At 48.2% G+C, this 22,500-nt stretch overlaps 4 protein-coding genes across 9 annotated transcripts in view; 2 read left to right on the top strand and 2 right to left on the bottom strand.

Moving 5' to 3' along the window:
- Window positions 1–12,160, bottom strand: part of crocc2 (ciliary rootlet coiled-coil, rootletin family member 2) — a 13,670-nt gene extending 1,510 nt beyond the window's left edge. Inside the window, exons 1-35 of one of the 6 annotated variants that reach the window (XM_056758852.1) lie at window positions 11,990–12,160; window positions 10,584–10,707; window positions 10,373–10,509; window positions 9,563–9,754; window positions 9,389–9,472; window positions 8,893–8,993; window positions 8,642–8,807; window positions 8,468–8,574; window positions 8,149–8,376; window positions 7,966–8,056; window positions 6,866–6,952; window positions 6,613–6,765; window positions 6,347–6,546; window positions 6,091–6,273; window positions 5,880–6,024; window positions 5,644–5,790; window positions 5,336–5,566; window positions 5,069–5,265; window positions 4,844–4,971; window positions 4,049–4,218; window positions 3,769–3,948; window positions 3,552–3,686; window positions 3,280–3,423; window positions 2,961–3,199; window positions 2,723–2,882; window positions 2,474–2,641; window positions 1,976–2,405; window positions 1,727–1,893; window positions 1,515–1,635; window positions 1,280–1,443; window positions 984–1,199; window positions 678–902; window positions 461–610; window positions 188–388; window positions 1–90 (exon numbers count right to left, since the gene is read on the bottom strand). The exon at window positions 1–90 is cut by the window's left edge and continues 42 nt beyond it. In XM_056758852.1, the coding sequence (XP_056614830.1) occupies window positions 1–90; window positions 188–388; window positions 461–610; window positions 678–902; window positions 984–1,199; window positions 1,280–1,443; window positions 1,515–1,635; window positions 1,727–1,893; window positions 1,976–2,405; window positions 2,474–2,641; window positions 2,723–2,882; window positions 2,961–3,199; window positions 3,280–3,423; window positions 3,552–3,686; window positions 3,769–3,948; window positions 4,049–4,218; window positions 4,844–4,971; window positions 5,069–5,265; window positions 5,336–5,566; window positions 5,644–5,790; window positions 5,880–6,024; window positions 6,091–6,273; window positions 6,347–6,546; window positions 6,613–6,765; window positions 6,866–6,952; window positions 7,966–8,056; window positions 8,149–8,376; window positions 8,468–8,574; window positions 8,642–8,807; window positions 8,893–8,993; window positions 9,389–9,472; window positions 9,563–9,754; window positions 10,373–10,507 (5,535 nt within the window). In that variant the 5' untranslated portion in view covers window positions 10,508–10,509; window positions 10,584–10,707; window positions 11,990–12,160. Of the gene's footprint in view, window positions 91–187; window positions 389–460; window positions 611–677; window positions 903–983; window positions 1,200–1,279; window positions 1,444–1,514; window positions 1,636–1,726; window positions 1,894–1,975; window positions 2,406–2,473; window positions 2,642–2,722; window positions 2,883–2,960; window positions 3,200–3,279; window positions 3,424–3,551; window positions 3,687–3,768; window positions 3,949–4,048; window positions 4,219–4,843; window positions 4,972–5,068; window positions 5,266–5,335; window positions 5,567–5,643; window positions 5,791–5,879; window positions 6,025–6,090; window positions 6,274–6,346; window positions 6,547–6,612; window positions 6,766–6,865; window positions 6,953–7,965; window positions 8,057–8,148; window positions 8,377–8,467; window positions 8,575–8,641; window positions 8,808–8,892; window positions 8,994–9,388; window positions 9,473–9,562; window positions 9,755–9,910; window positions 10,510–10,583; window positions 10,708–10,925; window positions 11,209–11,989 lie in introns of those variants that run through there. The other 5 variants (XM_056758848.1, XM_056758849.1, XM_056758850.1 and 2 more) reach the window with 5 other exon arrangements.
- Window positions 12,161–12,558: 398 nt separating this feature from the next.
- necap2 (NECAP endocytosis associated 2) lies at window positions 12,559–14,994 on the bottom strand. Its single transcript, XM_056758963.1, has 8 exons — window positions 14,793–14,994; window positions 14,278–14,378; window positions 14,063–14,167; window positions 13,891–13,972; window positions 13,657–13,765; window positions 13,435–13,558; window positions 13,266–13,356; window positions 12,559–13,190 (listed from the first exon to the last, which is right to left on the bottom strand). Exons 1-8 carry the CDS (start codon window positions 14,891–14,893, stop codon window positions 13,148–13,150), a joined length of 756 nt encoding a protein of 251 aa, XP_056614941.1. The 5' UTR covers window positions 14,894–14,994; the 3' UTR covers window positions 12,559–13,147.
- A 271-nt stretch (window positions 14,995–15,265) lies between these two features.
- Window positions 15,266–22,274, top strand: fbxo42 (F-box protein 42). The gene is made up of 12 exons (XM_056758962.1): window positions 15,266–15,423; window positions 16,033–16,284; window positions 16,438–16,554; window positions 16,643–16,777; window positions 16,851–17,004; window positions 17,086–17,196; window positions 17,290–17,386; window positions 17,463–17,519; window positions 17,618–17,734; window positions 18,613–20,873; window positions 21,884–21,949; window positions 22,222–22,274. The coding sequence occupies exons 1-10, from the start codon at window positions 15,324–15,326 to the stop codon at window positions 19,591–19,593; spliced, it is 2,121 nt and encodes a 706-aa protein (XP_056614940.1). The 5' UTR covers window positions 15,266–15,323; the 3' UTR covers window positions 19,594–20,873; window positions 21,884–21,949; window positions 22,222–22,274.
- slc25a34 (solute carrier family 25 member 34) overlaps window positions 21,164–22,500 on the top strand; it is a 1,679-nt gene continuing 342 nt past the window's right edge. Inside the window, exons 1-4 of the mRNA XM_056758018.1 lie at window positions 21,164–21,619; window positions 21,884–21,949; window positions 22,222–22,374; window positions 22,460–22,500. The exon at window positions 22,460–22,500 is cut by the window's right edge and continues 94 nt beyond it. Coding sequence (XP_056613996.1) covers window positions 21,164–21,619; window positions 21,884–21,949; window positions 22,222–22,374; window positions 22,460–22,500 — 716 coding nt within the window. The remainder of the gene's footprint in view (window positions 21,620–21,883; window positions 21,950–22,221; window positions 22,375–22,459) is intronic.

The following is a 22,500-nucleotide window of genomic DNA, read 5'->3' as shown; positions in this document are numbered from 1 at the left end:
TTCTGCGCCATTGAGCGCGCGATCCAGTCGTCCTTTCTCTGCAGACAGACGCATGCTGCTCTCCTCCGTCTGCAGCTTCTGTCGCTCCACCTGATGAACAGATCCCAGAAAATGACATCGTCAGAATTCAGACTGAAACCAAAACCTTCAGGTCTCCTAGACAGACAGACAGACAGACAGGTGTCACCTTATCCAGTGTGTTCCTCAACGCGCTTTTGTCTTTCTCCAGGCGGACGGCCTGTCTCTCCACATCTCTCTTCTCTGTCTCCAGCAACGCTACCGCTCTCTGCAAACTGCGCAGACGCTCTTCTAAAGACACTTTATCTGCGTGAGCCGCCTGTAGACCGCGCTGAGCTTCGGCCAGACCGTCAGACCTCTGCCGCAGAGCCTGTGCGAGACCAGAGAACATTTTCAGACCTTCAACATGCACCTCCCACGATGCTCTGGGGCTCAGTCTCACCTCCTGTGTGTTCTGTAGCTCCGTCTCCAGTTCAGATCTGCGCAGCTGACTCTGACTCAGTTCTGACTGCAGTGTCTGCGCTTGCTCCATCAGAGCGGTGGCGTTACGCTTCTCATCAGAAACGGATGATCTGAGTCCGTCTGCACGCTCCTGAAAGAAGCCACACGTCAACACATTCACTCTTTCTGCCGTACTGTCCGTCTGTCTGTCTGCTCACCTGCAGCTGTCTGCGTTCATTCTCAGTCTGACCCAGTGTTTTCTGCAGCGCCGCCAGACGCCCTTGAGTGACGCTGTGAGCTGCCGTGGCTTCCTGCAGGTCCTGAGAGAGAGCGAGGGCTCGTTCTTTCTGAACCGTCTCTGCCTCCTGAGCTTTCGACAGTAGGAGCGTCAGTCTGTCCACCTCTCTCTGAAGAGACGAGATATTTCCTTCACCCTCTGCCACCTGACACACACACACAAACAGGTATGATGAGGTTGTGAGGATGGGTCACATTTTGAGATCTTTTTGTGAGTGATGTAAGACCTGTTTGATGATGTTCTCATGTCGTTCATTAGCAGACTGGATCTCCGTCTCTCTCTCCGCCAGACTCAATCTCAGTCTCTGCAGCTCTCCCTCTAAGCTCCGCCTCTCCAGCTCCACCTGTGTGCCACGCCCTTCAGCCGCCTCCAACGCCTCACGCACCCGGCGCCGCTCCGCATCCATCCGTGCCTCTCCGGCCCTCAGTTTACCGCACTGCTCCTGTGGACAGACAGTCGCTAGCATAAAGTAAAGGATGTCAGCAGAACAGTTATATAGTTATGTCAGCATTGACCTCTGACCTCCACACGCCTGCGTTCAGCTTCTGTGTTCAGTAAGATTCTCTCCAGCTCTTTGATTTTGTCGTTTAATGCTCGTCTGTCTCTCTCTCCTCTCCGCTGCAGCTCTTCCTGCTGATGTATCTGAGCTTGAGTGGTCGACAGTTTGTCATCCAGCACACGCTTATCTAAAGACACACAAACAATAAACACGTGTCTGCGCAGCTGCGTGAGCGTGTGACCGTTTAAAGCGTCTCACCCTCTTGACACTCTTGTAGTGTATTGTGTAGCTGAAGGACACGCTGGTGGGCGGAGTCTCTCTCTGATGTCACTTCCTGAAACTCTCTCTGCAGTGACCCCAGTTGACCCCGTGCCTCATCCTACCGCACGATTACAAGACGAGATGTGTTAGATACCATGTTAACAGAGAGTTACCATGACAACGTATGAGGTGAATAAAAGCATGTTTACTCGTTCTCTCTGAGCGTCTCGCAGCTCCTGCAGGAAGTCTCTCAGGCCGCTCCGAAGAGTTTCAGGGTCGAGCTCAGGCGGGGCGACGGGCAGCGGGGCATCGGTCCTCTCTGGAGACAACGGGCTCAGCACAACTGTGTTTTCAGGAGTGATGTTACCTGCCACATCTGAGAGAAAAAAGTGTGTCCTTAAACAACTACACAACCCTAACCCTGTCAAAAACATGTCAAGTGAACCCTGACTCTTGACCTTTGGCTGGCGACAGCGAGCAGCGCAGTGGAGACACGCTCCTACGTCCGGAGAGAGATATCAGAGAGGATGGGGAGGAGCCGAGCGGACTCCGCCCTCTGCTGCTGCTCCGCCCCCTGGTCCCAATGCCTAGCGTACGCGTAAGCGCCGACTGCAGACTGCACAGCCGGAACTCTAGATCTCTGCGGGACGCCTCTGCGCGTGACAGCTCCGCATCGGTCGCAGCCAGACGACCCTGCGCCTCGCTCAGCTGCAGCTGCATCCGCACAGACGCATCGGAGGCCGTCTGCGCACGCGTGGCGAGATTACGCGCCTCGTCCTGGAGCTTCTTTTCACAGCCGCGAGCCTCCTGTAGATGACACATTAACTCTCGCTCCCGACTGCGCCAGCACGATTCGCTCTCGCTCAGACGCCTCTGGAGAGAACCCACCTGGAGAGAGAGAGAGGGTCATCAAATGCTTCAACCATATTCAGAAACACATGACCATGTGATCTCACATCTTTCTGAAGAGCATTTCTGGACGTTTCTGTGTCGCTGAGTTTCAGTTTGAGGGTGATAATTTCTTTCGCTCTCTCCTCATCTCTCTGATCTTCCGCAGACAGACGCGTCTGCAGCTCAGCCACCTGCCGTCCCATCTGCTCTCGATCAGTATCCAGAACCTTCACCTGACGCAACAGAGTCACACTTGCATCACGCTGCATCTGCACATCTCAACAAACCCTCAGATCATCATCCGTCTGACCCACCTGCCTGCGCAGTTCCTGCAGCTCTCTGCGCGCCTCCAGTCTTGATCTCTCCACCTCACGCAGACAGCTGCGCAGATCTGACACCTCCTTTTGCGCAGATGCTAGATTTTCCTCCAGCAGTGACACTTTCTGCTCTCTCTCCTCACACACACGCTTCACACTGCACACACACACACTGACAGGTAAATATACATGTTTACGATATTGTGCTGCATAATATGAAGTTTGTGTTTGTCACCTGATCCTCTCGCTCTCAGCCACTCTCAGTGCTTCTCTCAGCTGAACGTTTGATTGGCTCAGAGCGTCTTTCTCTTGGGTGACATCACTGATGGACCGTCGTAGCTCCACCCCATCTCGTCTATGCCCCTCCTCTGCATCCCGTATTTGGCACAAACGCTTCTCCATCTCCAAAAGTTCTCGCTTTGTGGTGTCTCGACTCTCCTCGCTGGCGGAGAGCAGTGTACGACATTCTTCAAACTGAAGGAGGATAAAGAATGAGTATTTTCCTCAGATTTAAATTGTGTTGTGTTGATGTTTTAATCTCTAGGCATAATAACCTCTCTGAGTGCTGTGTTTGCTCGAATCTGCTGGTCTGCGCAGTTCTCCTGCAGTCTGCGCAGCTCACGCTCATGTGAACTCACTGTGTCCTGCAGCTGACTGTCCAGTTCCTGCAGCTCTGTGTTTAGAGCTGCGACTGCAACCTGGAAAATTCAACTAAAGTAAATTGAACTTTACTGACAATTATTGATTACACAACATTGATACTTCAATAAAACACAACTGAGAACGCCAGATATACACGATGTTTGTGTGTTTGTGTTATTCTGACCCGCTGCTGGTCTTTGAGGAGAATCATGTCTCGGTTGTTTCTCTCCAGTTCAAGCACTGCAGTACTCAGCTCTGTCTGAAGGGAGCACACTCTCTCAGATAGAACCGCTTTCTCTGCCTCCTTCATGGACAGCGCCTGCACACACACGTGTCATCAGACGTGTTTTAACATAAGTGACGTCAGCGGTGTGAGTCACACGCGTGTGTTTGTGTGCTACCTGCTGTTTGTCGGTCTCGGCCTGCAGAAGACGCTGATCTCTGTCTCGCTGCAGTGACTGAAGCTCCTGCTGAAGTTCATCTCGCTCTTTCTCCAGTTTGTTTATCTGCTCATCCAGCTGTTCTTGGATCTGTCGCAGCGCCACCTGGTGTTCAGCCTCCAGACTGCAGCGCAGTGCCTCCTGCTCCATTTATTAAGAATTCATTGGGAATTTTAACATCTGTCGTAGTTTGACACAATCATTTAGTTTGTCCTATAATGAATATGTAGAAGCTCTTGACCTTCTGTTTGGTCAGTCTCTCAAGCTCCTCCTGGTGGTCAGAGAGAGCCATGCGCAGAGATCGCTGTGCTTCCTGTTGAGCGGCCGTCAGTGCATCTCTCAGCATGTCCTTCTCTCTCTCACTCTGAGACAAAACTGTCTCTCTGTCAGCACGCAACTGCTTCAACTCAGCTGAACACATAACACAACAGACAGCTCAACTACACATCTGCTTTATGAACATGAACAATAACATAAATTAAAAAATCTTTGCATCTAACCCTCTCTCATGTACCCTTCTCTCTCTCTCTTATGCACCCGTCTCTCTCATGCACCCAGCTCTTTCTCAAATGCACCCGTCTCTCTCTCATGCACCCGTCTCTCTCGCATGCATGCAACCGTCTCGCTCACAAGCACCCGTCTTTCGTGCATTCACCCATCTCTCGCATGCACCAGTCTCTTTCTCAAACGCACCCGTCTCTCTCTCTCTCGCATGCACCCGTCTCTCTCTCAAATAAACCTGTCTCTCTCTCAAATGCACCCGTCACTCTATCACTCACTCTCTCTCTCTCTCTCTCTCTCTCTCATGCACCCGTATCTCTCGCATGCACCCGTCTCTCTCTCTCCCTCTCTCAAATTCAACCCGCTCTCTCATGCACCTGTCTTGCTCACAAGCAACCGTCTATCTCGCAATCACCCATCTCTCGCATGCACCCGTCTCTTTCTCAAATGCCAAAGTGTCTCTCTCTGGCATGCACCCATCTCTCTCTCAAATAAACCTGTCTCTCTCTCATGCACCCGTCTCTCTCTTATGAACCTGTTAATGTGTCAGTGCGCAGACGCAGATGCTGGTTCTCTGACTCCAGATTTTCTCGTCGAGACTCAATCTGATTCATTTGCTGTTGTACCTCAAACAGACTCGTCTCCAGAGCCTCTCTCTCTGACCTACACACACACACACACACACACACAGTTACACAAATAACAAAATACACACACTATTACAAGCCAGCTATTTTACATTCAGATAAAAGTTTGTCACCTAAAGGAAGCGATCTCTTCGGTAAATGCAGCGTTCTCTCTCTCCGATGCCATCAGCTGAACCAAGAGCCCCGCCCTCTCTCGTGCAAGCTCCGCCCGCCCACGCCCTGCTTCCTCAAGAGCAGTGCTCTGCCTGTCCCCTTCACCACGGACAGCACCGAGCTCCGCCTCCAAAGCGCTCACCTCCCCGACCAGCTGCTTGATTGACAGCAGGATGTGAGAAAATACTTTACGAGAGAGTAAAACAGTCAGATGGTCAGAGAGTCACCTGTGAAATACTGTCCTGTAATTTGCCTCTGTCTGCCCGCAGTGTCTGAAGCTCCGCCTCCAACCCCACCCTGGCCAGCTCAGACTCCTGCAGTGATTGGTGTAGAGTGAGACGTACAGAATCCAGCTCGAGTCTGTTCTGCTCAGAGCGCACAAGTTCATCTCTGATGGTCAGCTTCTCTTGTTCAGCTTCTCTTCTCTGACACACCAAGACGTTCTTGTCCTCCTCCAGCTGTCAATCAACACATTAGAAAAGATGAGTGTGTGTATGAGTGTGTGTAGGATGAGGCTGATCCGGTGTGTGTGTACCTGTATGATGAGGCTGTTGAGATCAGATTTGTCGTGTGCGAGGCTCTCGTTGATGTTGCTCATCTTAGCGAGTGAATCTCTGAGTGACGACTCCTCAGACTGAAGCTTACTGAGCAACAGTGAGATCTCAGCACGGCTCGACTCGCTCTGCGCACACACACACACACACACACAGAGTAAGTTTGACACGTGAACTATTGACAGTCCACTAATGTGTGTACGAGCGCATATCTGACCCTGTTGAGCGCATCTGTCAGTTGTGTGTTCTCAGTGTCCATCAGCTGTCTCTCTATCATCACCTGCTGGAGAGATTCTCTCACTGCAGACAGTTCAGCTCGAAGAGAAGATGAGCGAGTCTCTGACCCCTCCCTCAGCTGCTGACTGACATCCGACACGTCACGTTGAGAAACACACGTCACATTAGAAACACATGAAATACACACTCACATTCTGTCTGTCTCGGCTCGGGCTCGGTCTCTCTCCAGTGTGATGGCGTCTTTCTCTTCTCTCTCATGGTCTCTCTCTCTCTGCGCAGACGTCACGGCAAGATGCAGTTTCTCACCCTCCAGCTGCAGCTGCTGCACCTGCGTCTGCGCCCCCTGTGCTGCTTTATCCACACCGTCCTTCACACTGACGGGCAGAGAGAGTTTAGTTTTGTGTGCAGGTGCAGTAATGACGTGTTTGTGCTGTGTGAGACACTAACCTGCTCAGCGTGTCTCTCTCTTTTCTCAGTCTGTCTCTCTCTCTCACAGCTGTCTCTCTCTCTCTGTGAGCCTCATCTCTCTCCGCCTGAAGCGCCTGCAGACGGAGCTCTGCATGCTGTTGGCCAGACTCCGCCTCTCCCAGCTGTCTGCGCAGCTGCTGGACTGATGACTGCGCAGACTGCAGACGCTCTCGCAGCTCCTGCATGCACACACGTGTGAGATGATGCGAGTAATCATGCAGGTCAACAGAAGTGTCTGTCTGTACCTGGAGCTGGAGTTGTCTGTTATTCAGAGCTGAGCGGAGAGCAGACAGACAGGTGTCAGGGATGATGTGTGATGATGTTGATGAAGAGCGCAGGAGAGGCAACACAACCTCTTCAATGCTTCCATCAGGAGGCTCACAGTCAGAAAACAGCATCTACACACACACGACAGATCAGAGATGACAATGAAAACAAAACGGGCCTCGATTATCAATCACACCGCTGTGTGTGTGTTTGTGTTTGTGTGTGTTTTACCTGTGTGACGTCTCTGAGTGTGCTCTGCAGCGCTGCTGTGTGTGTCTTCAGAATATTCACTTCAGATTCCTCATGACTGCTCTGATCCTGACACACACACACACACGGTGATAACACAATGTCATAAATTGATGTTTCTTTTTATAATTCTTGTAGAACTCTCTGGTGCTGATTTCTGTGGGAATATTTATTTACAAGTAGCATGAAAGTCCATTTTGAGCTTATATGATTAATTACCATCTATTGGTATATTACAAAGAAACAAAAACTGTAGAGATTTTCACATATTTAAAAAAAAATTCCAATTGTGATTCTAGTAATATCTGAGCACAGGGAAGGTGAGATGAAGCGATGATGGGTGACTACCTCTGGAACTTGGTTCAGTATTACTCAAAGACAAAAACCATCAAATGTACGCTTGTGAAGTTTAGGACGACTTATTTGTACAAATTGTTGTGTTACAAGTGTTGTTTTGAGCTCAGTGTTATACCAGTTCCTTGTTATTTCTGCGTAAAATAATACAGAAATGTATGAAAACATCCTTTAGACCAGGGTTCCTCAACTCTTACCCTGGAGGTCCGGAGCACTGCATAGTTTAGCTCCAACCATGATCAAACTTGCCTACCTCTGATTTTCTACTGATCCTGAACACCTTGATTAGCTTGCTCAGGTGTGTTTGATCAGGGCTGGAGCTAAACTCTGCAGTGCTCCGGACCTCCAGGGTAAGAGTTGAGGAACCCTGCTTTAGACCATCGATGGTAAAAAAGAATTGATGTGATTTTTGTATTCAGCATGTTAAACTTCAGAGAGAAACGAGACACAACTTAAAAAATATTGTACCTTGTCTCAGTATTAGATGTTTAATTCACACAAAACTGAAACAGGCACGTGAGTGTGTTTGTGTGCGCATGTGTGTGTTCATGCGCGTGTGTGTGCGTGCATGTGTGTGCGTGTCTATCTGTCTGTTTGCGTGAGTTTGTTTGTATGTGCCCATGTGTGTGTTTAAGCGTGTGTACATGTTTATGTGTGTGTGTGTGCGTGCATTTGTTTGTGTGTGTGTGTGTCTGTTTACGTGTGTGTGTGTGTGTTTGTGCGTGTACCTGTAGTTTATTATTGAGTGTTATGATTTCTTGTTCCTGGTCCTCTATACGAGCTTTGAGACACTCTACATCCCTCCCTGCATCTGCAAGCCTGCGCACACACACACACACACACACGGTGTAACTTCACATGTGTTTGACAGACATGAGTGTGTTGTACACAGATGAGTGTGACACACAGACCGTGTGTTGAGTCCGGCTCTGTCTGAATCACTCTTGCTCTGTAATGACATCATGTCAGTGAGCGTCTCTCTCAGCTGCTGCTCCAGCTGCAGTCTCTGAGCCGTCTCTCTCTCCAGAACCAGAGCTGAGCCGTCCTCACGACTCCTCAGAGCCGAACACACGCTCACACACTGCAGCTGAGCGCTCTGAGACGCGCACACAAGCTCCTTCCTCATGTTCGACAGATCCCTGAGAGAGAGAGAGAGAGAGAGAGAGAGAGAGAGAGAGCGGTTAGCGTCTGCAGCAGCTCGTCTGCGGCGGTCTAGTGTTGCAGTCACACCTCTCGGTGGCGCTCTTGAGTTCACACACGTGTCTGCGGAAGCCCACCACCTGTCTCCAGAGCGACAGCAGACGACTGTGCTCGCTGGTGAAGTAACTGTGAAAAGACTGAAGAAACACACACGTTACACAACACAGCCGTCGACAACACAACATTCTCATCGACCACACCCACCTCCTCTTCTCTCCTCCAATCAGACTCTCTCTGCTCCAGCTCTTCTCTGGCTTTGGTCCAATCGGCAGTGAGTCTGCGGATGTCCTGACTGAGCGCCTCATTGGCCAGTCCGGCCTGTTCCAGCTGCTCGCGCAGCATTGAGTTGACTGCGGATAGGCCGCTGCTCCTGCACACATGCAGTTAACACACCATCACCACACACACCTACACACACAAACACACATCACACAGCAGTGATGTTAAAATCTAACCTCTGCTGTTCCTCCTCCAGACGGATGAGGGCGCTCTCCAAATCACTGCTGTGTTCATCTTCTTCCCTGCGATGACCGTTACTGCTGAAATCACACCGACCCTACACAACACAACAATAACAGCACAACTCGTGTGAAGATGACCCTAAACTATGATGATGAGGGTTTGTGTGTGTGTGTCTGCGTGTGTTTGTGCGCCTGTGAGTCTTTGTGGGTGCGTGCGTGTGTTTGTGCGTGTGTTTCTGTGCGTTTGTGTGTGCGCATTCATTTTATGTGTGTGTGTGTGTGCGCGTGTGTGTCTATGCTTTCATTTGTTGGAGTGTGTGCTTGTGCGTGTGTGTTTGTGTGTGCAAGTGTTTGTTTGCGTGTGTATTTGTGTGTGTGTGCGTTTGAGTGCGTGCACGTGTTTGTGCGTGTGCGTTCATTTGTCTGTGTGCACGTGTGTGTGCTTGGGTGTGTGTGTGGGAGCGTGTGCATGTGTGTTTGTGGAACTGACGGTGAGTTCGTGTTTCTCTAGTTCAGTTGATTTCTCCATCAGCATCTGCTCAAGATCTCCACACTTCTTCTTATACTGCAGAACCTACAACACAAGCACACAAACACCTCAATGCACCTTTCAAAAAACATATTATACGTATCCATTTATGTTGTGTAACTGTCTGTGTTGTACTTTGGCTTGTAGTTTCTGTACGAGTTGAGCTTGTCTCTGTTGTCCCTCCTGATACGCTGTGAGTTTGCGTTTGTACGCCGCCTGCTCCTCATCCAAGCGTCTGCGCAGATCCACATTCTGCTGCGTCAGACTGCGAGACTCAGGTGAGTCCATCCCCCTATCACCCCCCTCCAAACGCAACACCTGCTCCAACTGCACAAGATGACACGCAATATCATTAAAGTAGGAACTTGACCCCTGTAAACACCCACCCACAACATCCCCCAAAAAGCACACAACAGCACACTCGCAGAGGACACCTTAGCAACCACACACCAATACCATAGCAACCAGCCGTAACACACTCACATTTTCACAGTTTAAGCATGAGCTTTCAGTTTTGTTTTGAGACCACGTTAGAAAATAAATTGTACGGGAAAAGAACAGAAAGTGTATCAGAAATCATGTCAGGACCCCTGTGAGCTGCCCTGTGATATGCCTGTACAAAAACAATCAGTAAAAAACGAAATCTGGTCTTCTCACACACACACACACACACACAGATCCTAAGCCTCCCCAAATCACAGACGCTGTTTACAGTCTCCATGGCAACTTGCCACTTCACTTCATTCCACTCCATGTTACCACGGAGACGAGTCAACCTTACTGTGACACAGACACAAAAGAGAATCCACACACAGACACACACACACACTGATCACACTTTATTTCCTTTTGTTAGGTGATGTGTTCTTAAAGCTGTCAGGTGTCATATGACTGGTTGTGTTACTCTCTCTAGTGTGTGTGTGTGTGTGTGTGTGTGTGTCTGACCCTCTCACTGATGGCGCTGTATTTGATGGCCAGTTCATCTCTCTCGGCTCGACTGTGGGCCAGCAGATCCTCCACACGACTCAGTTCTGACTGCAGGAGACGGTTCTCCTCCTGAAGAGACAAACCCGACGACATCCCTGCACAACACAACACATGTCAGCAGTGACGGTGGCTCGGCATGGCAGCTTTGTGTAGTGTGTGTCTGTCTCACCGGTGTCACTCAGGTTTCTGGACACAATCTCTCGTACACGAGCCGGTAAACTCGCTGATTCCTCTGGAGAAGATCCTCCAACCGTCAGCCACTTGTCTTCAGACAGAACGCTCTCCTCCAACCTCTGACAAACACACAACACACACACAATACACACAACTCACTGTGAGTGAATGCGACCGCAGTGTTTCAGTGTGTGTGTGTAACAGATGGTCTCAGTGGAGATCTGTTGTATATTTAGATCAGATCAGAACACACACCTGCAGAGTCTGTACAACACACACACACAAACACAACAAGACTAAAGCAGAATGATTATGAGTGAATATAAAGAAAGTTCACCTGAATGACAGACTCCAGCCTCGAGTCACTCGTGCTCATCACTCACTTTAAATCATTCCATTTAAACATCACAACCCACCACTCACAACACAAACACGTGAACCCAAATCAACAATAAACACCAATCCTGTTACACACCGTCCCCAACACACATCCACAGACAACTGAGAGAAACCACAGAGAGATAGAGAGAGAGAGATAGAGAGATTGAGTGAGTGAGTGAGTGAGTGAGTGAGTGAGAGTGAGGGAGGGAGGGATCATACACACTGAGAGAGAGAGAGAGAGAGAGAGAGAGAGAAAGAGAGAGAGAGGATAATAAGATTGAACAAGATTTATTTCTGCAGGAGGGCAAAACAGATTGAACAGATAATAAAAGAGTAAATGAAAACATTAAAATAATGGAATAAAACTCATTTGAATAATTTCACATGTTTATTGTTGTCTATGGTAACACTTCATCACCATGACAACATACAGCTGACACTCACACTATAGCTACCTATCAGACACGTCAGAGAACTACTGTAAGTTACTGTTGTTAAAATACTAAATCAATATATTAACAATAAATCACAAGTCCACCTTTCCGTCATAATATTTCATTATTTACGCGGGTCAGTGCTTTGATGTGATTGTGTGTGTGGTGCCCTCGTGTGTCGGTTTACAGGAACTACACTCGCAGGAACATCCCTCAGTTTCCCTTTAATCCTTCCGTTTCCTCTTTTACTAAAGTAAAAACAAACTTACAGTTAGAAAATAAATGTGAAAATGAGTTTAAGTTCAGTAGAGACAATCGAAACAAACCGCGATATAAACGAGTACACTGGCACGATAATGCAGTGTGTGTTTACAGTAACGGTGTGAGATTTAAAGCGCGATCAAAAACCACAAACACGACACATCCACAATAAACACTTTACATCTGAATAAACAATCAAACACACACACACACACACACGCGCGCGATGACTCGAGTTCAGAGATCGATTCAGTGATTCATTCGTTCATCACATCAGTGAACACGCGTCAAAACACGCACAACACACACTCACGCTGAAACTTACCCCGTTTAATCCACAATAAATCCATCATCAAGTGTGTTTGTGTAGACTAGAACTGATGTGTGTGTGTGTGGATGAGATCGAGTGTGTGAGACTCTTTCCGGGGTCACATCACCTCCCGCGCGCATAAAAGACCCGAAAACACGAGATAAATGATCAATGCACAACCAGCGGATCTGATTCACATCATGATCTCACACACACACACACACACACACGCACACACACACACACACACACACACACACACTGAAACAGCTTAACCAGTCTCATCTAGTCATATATTGTACATGTGTTTATTTAAAATATAAATATAAAGACAGACACTATCTTCAACTCACCTGACAAATCAGATCTCCGCACACAACTGAAACTACAACACAACACAACCATAGAAACCATCAACACACACCTCGGTATGTTCATGTGATAACAGACCTCTTTTAATTGTATAAAGTCGATTATAATGACTACACACTGACAGATCACTCATGAAACATATAAATAAACAGACTTGACATGATTTATTCCTGAATTCTTTTCATGGTTGACTATAAACACACACAAGCACGTGTCTCAGGAAAACCTTTATTTCCATATAAAATTATACATTCTACAGGTGTTTTACGAAGGCACTTGAAGGAAAGATTTCAACTTTAATATCTGACGACGAAAGAGAGAGAAAAAAAACACCAGAAAACTCATCTAATAAAGTCTGCTGTTAGTGCTGTATATAGATTTATAGACTTATTTATATATATGAGTGGGTGTGTAAAGTAAAATACATTTGTTTATAAACAAATAAGCTTACACAGTTTACACGCACACAATCCTTGAGTCTAACATACTAGAGCAAAGTCAATGTCAACAAATGCTTCAAAACATCAGGTCAAAAATCAAAAATAAGGTAAACAAGACATTAAACACGATACTGATCACATGACTGAGATGATTATTCATGACATACAAAACTGTGTGTGTGTGAGTGTGTGTGAGAGAGAATCACACGCTGGAATGCAGCAGATATCGGCTAGAGAGACTCGATCCTTTGACCGCAGCGCTCGCAGCCGCATGTGATTGCATAGAAAACAGCGTCATCACGGATCACATGACATATGATGTCACGACTCCTCCTGTTCCCTTATTATCACCATCAGACGCTCAGAACTGCACCCATCCCGACTGGCCCGAGTCCTGATCAGACCTGACACACACACAAACACATCAGTGATTGAGAGAGAGTGAGAGACGTCATCAGACAGACAGTGTTTATACTGACCCGGAGCCTGCGGCTGTGAAATCACCCCACGAGTCCTGAGAGGGCTGAGCACCGCTGACGGGGCCGGAGTCTCCCCACTCCAACAGCATTCCTGAAAAGGGTGAGAAGTCAGATTAGGGACATCAGCACTGCAGACGTGTGTTTGACGTGCAGCTGTCGAGCAGATCACCTGCGTTAGGCTGAGCTGCAGGCGGAGAGAGAGGACCCCCCTTCACACCAGGTGGAGGAGGAAGAAACCCGCCGCCCACAGGCCGTGACTTCACGGGCCCACCAGACTCTTTCTTCTTTATATTCTGAGAGAGAGAGAGAGAGAGAGAGAGAGAGAGAGAGAGAGAGAGAATGTAACACCTGGTCACACATTCTCTACAACAGGTCCAGAACCTTCTCTCACCCCGATGTTGATTTTGATGGTCTGACCCTCTTTGAAGCCCAAGTCTAGTTTCGGCCCAAAATCCTGACTGGCATCCTGTTTGGCGAATTCACATTCCTGTTTCACCCACCTGACAGAGAGAGAGACAGAGAGAGAGACAGAGAGAGAGAGACAGAGAGAGAGAAGAGAGAACACCGTCTTTACATCTGATGCAGCAGGTCAAAGGTCAAAATAAAGTGACATTAAATGACTCACTTAAAATGGTCTTGTAGTGTGACATTAAAATCAAAAGAATCTCCGCGGTCGGCGAAACCGATGCCGATAAACGCGTGACGTCCTGAAACCATCAAACACATGACACGTTGAAGAGCACGCGTGTGCTGCAGACACATCAGTACCCAAAACAAACACAAATATTGTCAAGTACCATTTCCATCTTCTATTCTGATGACAAAATATCGGCTGGAGTCTGTGACGGCCTCTACGATGACGCCTGGATACTGATCTACAGGTGCCTGAGCAAACAACTCACCTGACAAACACACAACAAGAGTGGAGAGACTATCATCAGGATGTTGATTTCTCCCGTGAGCCGGAATCATCCAAACACACAGCGTGTGATGTACACAAAGACATGCTCACCTGTGTTTTTGTCTTCTAGTTTAATATACGCAATGTTTCCTTTTGCTGTGATTTTCATGCGCCCACTCCACGCCGGTTCATCCAGCTTCCAATCAGCTGCCCTACAACACACAATCATCAGTAACACAACATACATGTCACACTGATATTCACAACATACGTGTCATTCTCCATCATGATGACCTGACTGTTTGCTAGAGAGAGAGGAACTGCGATGTTATGATCGTGCATAATCGATTTTCATAAATATTCATGAGTCCTGTCATCCACTGTTTGTGTTGACATCAGCTCAACTGACGCGTCGTGTCGTGACGTGTCACACAACACAACACAAGACTTCAACTTTAATTGATAAAGAACTGAAGCGGATCATTGAACTCAACTCGACTGCTCGTTAATTAATGATTCAGGTGATCAAGTTAAGCGATCCAACTACTCGATTAATCGCTGTGAGTTATGAGTCACGTTTCATGTCGTGTCGCGCGCTCTCTCTCTTTTGTAAGATCGGCTCTCACCGGTAACCGCGGTTCGAGGCTCTTGGCGGAATCCGGTAAACATGAACCTCTGACTTCACACACAACACCGACTCATAAAGCTCGTTACTATCCGCCATCATCGCCGACACACCACTGCACTTCCGCTTCCGCCTGCAGAACACGCAAATTAAAAGTCCCGCCCTTCAACAATAAATGTGAAATGATGAGCCGTAGTAGTTTTTTTTATTAACACGTGCATTATTCACATAAAAATATTGTCTTTTGTGAGAATTACCCATGTTTTTATTAGAGTTTAAACGTAGTTATCGTGTTTTCGCGGAATACAGATTATCACTCGCACTACCACAGTTAACCTCCAGATACCACGATTAAACCACGGTTTAACTATGACAATATAGTGAAAACATCATTTATTTGTCGTCATCACAGTTAAGCCAAGATTGTGTGACACCGAGGACTCGCCCTGCGTGCTCGCTCCGTAGCGTGACTTGTGTGCGTGCGCGCTCCCGAGCAGAGGGAAGATGGCGGATGTTTGGAGTGTGAAGATTCATGAGTGAAGCTGATAAAGAGAAACACAAACAACAGAAGAAACGAGCGGACAACACACATACACACAGACAGAGAGAGAGAGAGAGAGAGAGAGAGAGAGGTGAGTGTATGAGATTCTGTCTAACCGCTCACACAACATTCATTTTTATGTGTGTGTGAACAAACCGGCTGCTAGCGGACTGCTAATAACACACACATCCATCTGCACACATCATTGACATGACAAATACACATCATACGTCATCTGACACACAACTCAACTGTACTCGAGTAAAAATCGCGGTGTTTTTATAACCGAAGCACATGAAGAATAGCAGAAACAGCGCCATATTTACTTCACACTGTGTGTTTAACACTGTCGCTATTAACACGCGAGTTGTGGCATGTTTCATGTGTTGTGTGTTTGTTTGCTGTGATGTGTTTTATATCGATTTGATTGATGCTTTCGATTCGGAATCGACACAAATATAAGCTTTTATTTAAAGTGATTTATCAGTGTGTGTTTCATGGAACTGTGTTTGTCGACACTCACAGTGTTTCAGCGTTGAACCCATTTATTAAACCATAAACCTGATTTGGTTCATGATCACATTGTTATTGTGATACTCGTGGTGTGATATTGTGACACAGCAGCACTGGTGTGACGTCAGTCCCTTGCGTGTTTCTTATGAACGTCCAGATAAATGTGTGTCTGTCACGTGTTGTTCAGATCTACAGACAGACTGCATCATGTCTCGCTGCTCAGACGGTGAAGACGGCTGCTTCGTTGCCATGGAGACGGAGGAGGGCATGCAGACGGCGGACGTGAAGACAGAGGAGGCAGACAGACCGGCGGCGAGCGTTCACAGCATGAGAGAACTGCCAGAGGAAGTGCTGGAGTATATTCTGTCCTTCCTCTCCCCCTACCAGGAGCACAAGACCGCCGCCCTGGTGTGCAAACAGTGGTATCGCCTCATCAAAGGTCAGCCGTGCCCGTTCACTTGAGCTTTCATCAGATCTTGTGCGTGTGAAGTCTGGGTGTGATGGGATGTTTGACACAGAGCTGCGAGATGTCCACCCCCCCGCTTCTCTTAATTACCCCTTCAAAGAGCGTGTGTGTGTGTGTGTCTCTCAGGTGTGGCGCACCAGTGTTATCACGGCTTCCTGCGGGCCATTCAGGATGGGAACATCCAGTGGGAAAGCCGCACGTATCCTTATCCTGGAACACCAATAACACAACGCTTCTCACACAGTCAGTACACAACACAACACACGGCGTCCTCGCATTGCTTCGTTCTGGTCGTAAGTGATGTTCACGCACTTGTGTTTGTTGTGTTCAGGTGCGTGTTACTACGACTCCAATCAGTCCATGTACGTGTTTGGGGGCTGCACTCAGAGCAGCTGCAACGCTGCGTTTAATGACCTGTGGCGTCTGGATCTCAACAGTAAAGAGTGGATCCGCCCGCTCGCGTCAGGTCTGAATCCTGCCCGCGTGTGTTCGGTCATCGTCTGTGAGTTTCAGTTGAGTAATGTGAGTGTTGTGTGCAGGTTCATATCCGTCACCTAAAGCCGGAGCCACGCTGGTCATGTATAGAGACCTGCTGGTGCTGTTCGGCGGCTGGACACGGCCCAGTCCTTATCCACTACACCAGCCCGAGAGATTCTTTGATGAGATCCACACCTACTCGCCCTCCAAGAACTGGTGAGAGAGAAAGTGTGATTTTTAGTCTTGCAGAGGTTTGATTGTGCACTTCTGTAACTCCGCCCCCTCTCGTGGTTTCAGGTGGAACTGTATCGTCACGACTCAGGGGCCACCGCCCATGGCAGGTCACTCCTCTTCTGTGATTGGCAGTAAAATGATCGTGTTCGGCGGGTCTCTGGGTGCTCGGCAGATGTACGTACATGACCTGTGTTTTGTGTGGGAGGATGTGAGGGGTGAAATGTGTGGGTGTTGACCTAAAGGAGCGTGTGTTGATGTGTGTGTCAGGAGTAATGAGGTTTGGGTTCTGGATCTGGAGCAGTGGTCCTGGTCTAAACCCATCATCAGCGGTGCATCTCCTCACCCGCGGGGTGGACAGTCTCAGGTAACGCACACCTCCCGTCAGTCGCTGCTCGTGTGTTTCATCTGTTCGGTGTTTCATGTGTACGACTTTTCCTCAGATCGTTATCGATGTTGACACGCTGCTCATTCTGGGAGGCTGTGGAGGTCCTAACGCTGTGAGTGTTTACTGCTTGACGCTGTTTATTGACAGAGAAACAGTGTGATCAAGTGTGTGTGTGTGTGTGTGTGTGTGTGTGTGTGTGTGTGTGTGTAGTTACTGAAGGATGCCTGGCTGCTGCACATGAGCGCCTCCACCTGGACGTGGGAGCAAGTACGAGTGGAAAATGAAGATCACGGAGCGCCGGAGCTGTGGTGCCACCCGGCCTGCAAGGTGTGTGAGACTTCAGACTGATTAGAAAGTTCTCATTTGGATTGAATTATCATAGAGTCAGAAAACAAAATGCAGAACTGTTATCGGAATCTAATACAATAGAGTAAAATAAAACTAAATCATTCATAGATGTTATACACACGACTAGTGTTGGGTTTGTTACTCTGAAAAAGTTATTCATTACTAGTTACTAATTACATGTTCAATAGTGTAATTCGATTACTGTACAAATCACTCTCTTCCAAAAGTACTTAATTACTTATTACTAATTACTTTCTATATCCTACATCAACCTTGATTAGAATTGATAAGACACCAAAGTATAACAAATGTGAGAAGGATATATTACAGCATACATTTTAAAGTAAGACTTATAATTTTGATGTCATTTCCACTATTGAAAATATCACACAGTATTTTGTTCAATTAAATTAGAAGTAACTGTAATTAAATTACAGAAAAATATGGGAAAGTAATTCAATTACAGTAACTTATTTAGTAACTAGTTACACCCAACACTGCACACCACATATTTCCAGAAACACTGTAAGATAGTCAATGATTAAAGGGCGTCTGCTATTTTTATATCAATTAGCTGTAATTGTGTGTGTTTTGTGTTTAATTAAGCTTTCCTGTAGCTCAGTGGTAAGAGCATTGTGTGACCAATGCAAGTTTGTGGGTTTGATCCCAGGGGATTGCACATACCTAAGGATTTTTGTATAGGATAATGCAATGTAAGTCGCTTTGGATAAATGCATCTGCCAAATGGGTAAATGTGAATGTAATTCACGCCCACACACACTATATTTGACGTAAAACTTCACACAGTCCTGTGAGTGACCCTACATGTGTTGAGATGTTTGTGTCTGGTGTTGCAGGTGGGTCAGTGTGTGGTGGTGTTCTCTCAGGCGCCGTCGGGCCGCGCCCCTCTCAGCCCGAGTCTCAACTCTCGCCCCTCCCCCATCAGCTCGACACCTGCCCCGCTGGGCCCTGACCTGCCCTCCCACCGCTCCCAGTCTCCGGTTCGCAGCGGGGCAGCGGGCGCAGTCCTGGGTGCGGTGGAGGAGGCGCCCTGCGTTAACGGCCGGTGGGGAACCCTGCGGCCCAGAGCGTCGGCCAGAGCGCGAGATGGAAGCCCATCTGCCTCGCAACAACATTCGCCCTCGCAGGGGCCTGACAGCCCCCCGCTGCTCAACGGCTCCTCGCCCTCCCCCCGCACCAGCCCTGTGCAGGCAGCGTCTCCGCCGGCGCGCCCCCACGCTCACGTGCCTGCAGACTATAGCTGGGATGGATTGCCTGCGACCGAGGCCGTAGGCTCCAACGGGCTGCACACGCCACCTCAGGCTGCCTCGCCGCACACCCCACCGGGCGCTGTGTCTCCCGCCGCTCTGCGCAGAGGTCTAGAGGCCGTCAAAGCCTCCTCGTCGCTGCCCACCTCTTCCTCGCTGTCTCAGCCGGGCACCTCCGTGCCCGCTGGCACGCCCCCGGCCTCCTCCAGCCCCCCGCAGGCTGCAGCAGCAGATGGTCACTCAATCCCTCCCATCGCGCGCCGGCTGGGTCACCACCCGCCGCAGAGCTTGAACGTGGGCAAGCCTCTGTACCAGTCGCTTAACTGCAAACCCATGCAGATGTACCTGCTAGACATTTCTCGTGCCAAGTCGGACGGCGTGGTGTCATGGAAGGTGTACGGTAGCGGCGGAGCACCCGGCGCCGTCACCGGACCGCCAGAGACCAGCCTGCACACAGTGGTTCAGGGCCGAGGAGAGCTCATCATCTTCGGCGGCTTGATGGACAAAAAGCAGAATGTGAAATATTATCCCAAAACCAACGCCTTGTACTTCGTCCGCGCTAAGAGGTAATGGATGCCCGCTGGACAACTGCTGCCCGTACACTACTTTACCTTCAAACACAGCTCCACACCTATAAAGGACAGGCAAACAGAGTCGGTGTTTAATTGAATAATGAATGCCTGATGTTTTAGCTGTGTGTGTGTGCGTGTGCGTGTGTGCGCGTGTGTGTGTGTGTGTGTGTGTGTGTGTGTGAGAGAGAGAGAGAAATATTGAAGGGAATGCTTGCCTGTTTCTGTTGCATTTTACTCTCAGAAACTTTCATCTGACTAAAGAGACATAACATTAGTTGGTGACAAGGATGAAATTCTTTTTTTTTACTACAGCCTGCATTGTTTACATTAAACGTGTGTGTGTGTGTGTGTGTGTGTGTGTGTGTACGTGCGTGCGTGCGTGTGTGTGTTGTGGAGGCAGTGAATTGTAAACAGAAAATAAAGTTCTCCATGTCTTAACTCTCATTTTTACTCTCTTTATCCTGTTTTGAATCCACTGTATAGATCATTGTGTAGATTTCATCTGAATCGTGATATGTGCATGGAGAAGACACACACACACCAATGGTCATTTGTGTGAACACAGTTCTCTAAACATCAAGATTTTTTTAAACATTTCTTTCGTTTATGTGAAAGTAGTTTTTTAATATAGGTTTATTCAAATAATGAAAAAACAACACGACTTAAAGCTTGTTACGCATAATTTAAGCACGGTTTTACCGTGATATCTGTAATAAAGTTATGGCTACAAACATGGTGGTCGAGGTTACTATAGTTCACTTTAATAAAATTTGTTTAATTTGAGTTATTTCTATTTATTATACCTTAATGATTTTATCTCTTTTAAAGTGTGTGATTGTGTGTGCACGTGACTTCATCACTTTGCTTGTTTTGTGACGTGAACGTAACTTGTTCAGTTAGTGTTTCTGTTTAGTTTAAGTATAATTAAAATGTATGTTTAGTTCTGTTTGTTGTTCAGTCTGTTGTTGTGTTTTGGTTGATGAATGTGAATTTAGACGCATTTTCCTCCACGTCGTAACCTTTAACCCATTTTGAGTTCCTTCTGCGGCATCTCGACTGTGATTGGCTGAGCGCGGGGGAGGCTGTGAGGTGGCGGAGGAGCCGCGCTGCCATTGGCCGTGCGGTCGCGAGGGGCGGGGCTTCGACTCGGGAGTTTCGTGTTTACGAGAGAGTGAATGACAAACAGAGACGCGGTGAGAAACTTTCACGCGTTATCTTTCTTTCTCAAGTTTATCAAACGTCATATTTCCCGCACGGATGTCAGCGCGAGGGATGGATGTAAGCAGTTTACAACACTTTAAGTTTAAAATGCTTTGTGTTTTTGTACAGAAAGGAAGCGAATGATTGAATCAAATGTAGCGACGATCTCATGAATATGCTAATTCGTTTTTTTGCACGTCATCAATCGCGTAAATGTCTCATGAATGATGAATGAAGTCTTCTCAGAAACGAGCTGACTTTGTTCATGAAGTAAATGTGGCCTCACTGAAAGTGATGTGTTGCAGATTTGACGGGTGTCTGATGGATGAGAATGAAGTTTAGAGTGACAGCTGTCAGAGAACACCAGCATGCCTGTCACGCCGCTCTTAAACTTCCCAACAGACCCCCACTTTGACCCTCAGCCCGCCGTGACCCCTCGGACCCACTCGCACACCCTGCGGCCCCCGCTGGACTTCTCTCTGGGCGCTCTGGCGTGTTGCGGCGCGTGCGTGTTCACCAATCCTCTGGAGGTGGTGAAGACCCGACTGCAGCTGCAGGGCGAGCTTCAGGCCCGAGGCTCGTACCAGCGGCACTATCGTGGGGTGCTGCAGGCGCTGTGGGTGGTGGGCCGTACGGATGGGATGCGGGGTCTGCAGAAGGGCCTGACGGCGGCGCTGTTGTACCAGGGGCTCATGAATGGAGTTCGACTGGGGTTTTATTCCTACACGGAGGCGTCGGGACTTACGGGCGTACCGGGCGGCAGTCTGATCGCGGGGGCGACGGCGGGTGCACTGGGGGCGTTCATTGCCTCCCCCGCTTATCTGGTAAGAGAGAGTCACATGATCGCCATTTGCCCTCTCATTGGCTGCCTGTTTGGTGTTTACAGTTGGGTTCATTTTCAGGGTACAGTCAATCACCATCTGTGTGTGTGTGTGTGTGTGTGTCTGTGACACACACTGAGCGATGAAAGAAAGAGCGTCTCAAATATCAAAACTGAGCCGAGTATTTATGACAGTCCACATGCTTGACATGTGTGTTTATGTGTGCTTGAGAAGGATCTATAATGTGTGTGTGTGTGTGTTGATCAGGTGAAGACTCATCTTCAGGCTCAGACAGTGAAGTCTATCGCTGTGGGACACCAACACAACCATCAGGTACACAAAGATGATCACATGACTGTAACACAACAGTCCTTATCTGCCCTGTTTTCCATCATACTCTTCATAATGTGTTGATGTCAACAACTGACCCTGCTGACATGTGTGTGTGCGTGTGTGAATAGCGTATCACATGCTTAGTCAACTGGTCCAGGATCAGATCACAAATAATCATTCTAACGTCAGCCAATCAGAGCCCAGACTGCACCCGTCTGACATCATCGTGTCATGTCCTCTGCCGTACATGTGTCTGACATGTGTGTGTTCAGGGCGTGTCCAGTGCTTTAGTGTCCATCTATCAGCGTGAAGGTGTGCTGGGTCTGTGGAGGGGCGTCAACGGGGCGGTGCCCAGGGTCATGGTGGGGTCAGCTGCTCAACTGGCCACATTCAGCTCAGCTAAAGACGGGGTGAAACGTGCACAGGTCAGCACACGCACACACACACACACACACACACACACACACGTGTGAGTGAGTAATGTTTGATTTGTGTGCATGTGTCTGTCAGTGGTTCAGTGCACACAGTTGGCTCATCGCTCTCACCGCCGC

This window comes from Triplophysa dalaica, chromosome 10 (assembly GCF_015846415.1).
Source record: "Triplophysa dalaica isolate WHDGS20190420 chromosome 10, ASM1584641v1, whole genome shotgun sequence".
Taxonomy (NCBI): Eukaryota; Metazoa; Chordata; class Actinopteri; order Cypriniformes; family Nemacheilidae; genus Triplophysa; species Triplophysa dalaica.
This window is presented reverse-complemented; position numbering and strand designations above follow the sequence as displayed.